Source organism: Ammospiza nelsoni, chromosome 3 (assembly GCF_027579445.1).
Source record: "Ammospiza nelsoni isolate bAmmNel1 chromosome 3, bAmmNel1.pri, whole genome shotgun sequence".
Taxonomy (NCBI): Eukaryota; Metazoa; Chordata; class Aves; order Passeriformes; family Passerellidae; genus Ammospiza; species Ammospiza nelsoni.
Window position 1 is genome coordinate 90,868,517 of NC_080635.1, and position 3,516 is coordinate 90,872,032.

Genomic DNA, 3,516 nt, shown 5'->3' on the forward strand with positions numbered 1-3,516 from the left:
ACCCTGAGGAACTGTTTTGGAAGCTTTGTTGATAGGCAGGGTCAGGACACACTTCCCTGATTCCAATCAACAATTTCCGCCTCCAACAAGCTGCAAAAAGGAAAAACCATAACGGATGTCTGTGCTTCCTCACTAAAAGAAATTTTTAGTGGCTGAGATAATTTTCCTCTCTTTTTAGGTATTAGTGTTTGCTAGTAGGGAATCCAAAGGTATCTGCTGGAGGCAACTGCAACAGTAGCTTCAGAAGGACAGCTGGAGTTGGACCTCCCGAACTCAGGCAGGGAATCCTGGAGGAAGAGTCCCACTGCATGTGGGTAAGCAGCAGGTCACCCTTTTGTCACCTTCAGACTTGGTCTGCACTCAGCTTGTGGCACTGCATCTTTCCAGCCAAATGCTTTCTCTCACCAATAAGGATGTCATTTCCCAGTTCCATTTGCAGTTTATTACCCACATATTACTTACACTTCCTTGACTCTTGATAAGAAAAATGATTGTCATCTTGTAAATTTCCAAAACATTTTTCAGAGATGGCTTCCAGTGCTGTTACAACACTTTTGCTACCTCTAGTATTTGTTTTGATGGATTTGGAGCCACCATACTATAGCTTTCACATTTATTGGATGTCAGGTTGACATATGTGGTGTTGCCTTTGTTGTGTATTGGGGTAATTCAAAAAGAATTTGTCCAGAAAAATAGACAGGGAAGAAAAGGGTGCAAGGTGGTAATAAATATTTAAATCATGCTTAGGAGTTTCAAAAGGACAATACCAAATTCTCAGCTTTGATTTTGCCTCTTCCCAGATTGATTTCCACAATTAATTTGAATCAGAAAATTTTAACTTCCATAAGCAGAAAAGATAGGATACAAAGGAATTTTTGACTCGCAGGACAAGGGAAGTAGGTCTGTGAAGGACTCCCAGAGCAAGAAATCCTACCAGAGCACCTGACCATAGGTTAGGTGGGCAAGATGGCCATAGGAAATTCTGAGATGAGAACAAGGCATATGTGCAGACTGCTATTTAAAATGAATTATTTTACTGAATTTTTTTCCTGATATTCAGAAATAATTAGGTTTAACTGATGTTTTTGAATTTCTGTATATAGCTGGCCTGCTGAGAAGATATCCAGTTGTCTGAGTTGGTGGAGGTAAGATCCATAGATCCTTAGGGTTGTGCACCACAACATTCAGGTGAAGTGTGGCACAAGTGAAAAATACCACCCCAGAACTGACTGAGGCACAAGGCCTGAAGAAATAGGGTTAGTGGTATTGGAAGTGTGGCTGCTCAGATGTGCAGTTAGTATCACAAGTATGACACTTGCTCGCTTCATCCTCTCAATTGCCACACAATCTCACAACTGTCTGCCCAATACGTTGAATGTAAATCTGGAATATTACACAAAGAGAGACACTTTAAAAAATGCCTTTGGGTTATGAAATGGGATCATTTCTAGATGCAATGAACTGAACTTTGCTTTCTGTTTTGGGAGTGTATTTCTGAAAAAAGGAATAGTTTACTCTGCCTCAACCCAAGGTGGAAATGGTGGTAATTTTCCTCCTAAATGGCTGTTACAGCTTTTTCACAACGCCGCAGTAAAGAGGTGCTGTTTAACTGTCATGATCATGAAGTGTTTATTAATTTTTGAATATGTATTTATGGGGTTTAGTTCATACAGTACATAATTTCGATGTTTGATTCTTAAATGGAAAAAGTATAAAAGTGAATTTGGTTGTTTTCTTCTTGAATCATTGATTACACAAAATGTCTTAGAGACATGAGTACCTAATACTAGTGATATTTTTTGTTGTTGCATTTCTAAAAAATCTTTTCCTTTGTAGAATAAATTTATTTCAAACCTTTTACTACGAATTTCACTAGAGATTAAAAAATGGCATAATGAATTACAGGCTGAAGAACAGTCAAGAAGATAGGCAAACACAAAATCCCCTTTATCAAGGGAAACAGTGGCAGAGTCAAATCATTTTGCTCATTTTTAAGGCCAGGAGTCATGCCAGCATCATCATCTCTCAGTACTTTTAAGTATGCTCTCGACACCTGATGAGCTTTCTAAAGGCCAGCTTGAAATCCTCGTTAAAGCTCGTGTACAGCAAAGGGTTGATGAGCGAGTTGACATACCCAAGCCAGGTCAAGAAGTCTGCTACTTCTGGAGAGACAGTGCAAATGTGGAGGCCCACAAGCAGCTCCTTGATGAAAAAGGGCAACCAGGACAAAATGAAAGCACCTAAAATCAGCCCCAAGATGCGAGCAGCCTTTCGTTCTCGTGTCGTGGAGATCTGCTGCCGGTCTCCAGCCGGGTCCATGTCATTCTCAAAAGGAGGGATCCTCACGGATGCGTTGATTTTATCAAACTCTGTGGTTGGGTCAGACGTGGAGAAGTCCGAGACGCAGAACGTCTGTGTGAGCTTGCAGCTGGCAAAAGAGTTCTGGCTGTCGGTGCTCCTGTTGCTGAGGTGGCGGCTTGAACCCCGCTTCTGGTAAAGGCTCTTTGCAGCGTGGTAAATTCTGTAGTACAGGATCAGGATCAGAGTCAAGGGGATGTAAAATGCCCCGAATGTGGAATAAATAGTGTAGATGACGTGGTCATGCTGAATGCGGCACTCGCTGGGAATACTGACGCTGTGGTGGTTTCTCCAAAACAGGGGGGGCATTGATATGAAAACGGAGATGGTCCACACGGTGACTATCATCAGCCCGGCCCTTTTTGCCGTTCTCTTCCTGGCGTACTCAATGGCGTCTGTGATAGCCCAGTACCTGTCCAGCGCGATGACACACAGATGAAGGATTGAGCACGTGCAGCAGGTCATGTCCACACTGAGCCAGATCTCACAGATGAAGTACCCCAGAGTCCATTTATCCATCATTATGTAAGTGATGCTCAAGGGCATGACGAGAACAGCAACAAGGAGATCTGTCACAGCCAGTGAACATATGAGATAATTTGCCGGCTGGTGGAGCTTCTTGGTTGTGGAGATTGCTGCAATTACAGCAGAATTCAGCAGCATAGTCAAGGTTGTGATTGTGGCCAAGGTCAGGGTAACGAGCATCTTTTCAGTTACTGTCTTTGGCTTTGCAGCCTCACTGGCTTCAGTGGTGCAATTTGTGAAATTCATTTTCCCCTCCAGGATGCAAGAAGTTGGTAATGAAGAGTTCCAGGTTCAGAAGTTATCCATTTGAAAGAGATGTTCTATGTGCAATTTTAAAAAACTTTTATAATCCCATATTCAACGGAGCAGCAAAAAAGCTTCCAGGTTTCTTCCTGGAAAGAAGAAATTAATTGTTCATTGTTTTCCTAGAAGATAAAAGCACATCTGTTAGTCAATCTAGGATAATCCCACCTTTTGGTAAAAAAGTTTTGCATTTCTAATATTGTCATCTCAAATAAAATTTTGGTCTGTTTTCCTTTCTCTTCTCTTGCTTTTTCTCTGCATTCATCATTCATTTTTTTTTTTCTTCTCTAAAGGGCAATTTGGGCCAGATTTCCTGCTGATGTGAAATGG

General features: G+C 41.6%; 1 protein-coding gene across 1 annotated transcript; it reads right to left on the reverse strand.

Moving 5' to 3' along the window:
* Positions 1-1,004: 1,004 nt before the first annotated feature.
* On the reverse strand, positions 1,005-3,229 carry HTR1E (5-hydroxytryptamine receptor 1E). Its single transcript, XM_059468914.1, has one exon. It carries the CDS (start codon positions 3,127-3,129, stop codon positions 2,035-2,037), a length of 1,095 nt encoding a protein of 364 aa, XP_059324897.1. The 5' UTR covers positions 3,130-3,229; the 3' UTR covers positions 1,005-2,034.
* Between the last annotated feature and the right edge of the window lie 287 nt (positions 3,230-3,516).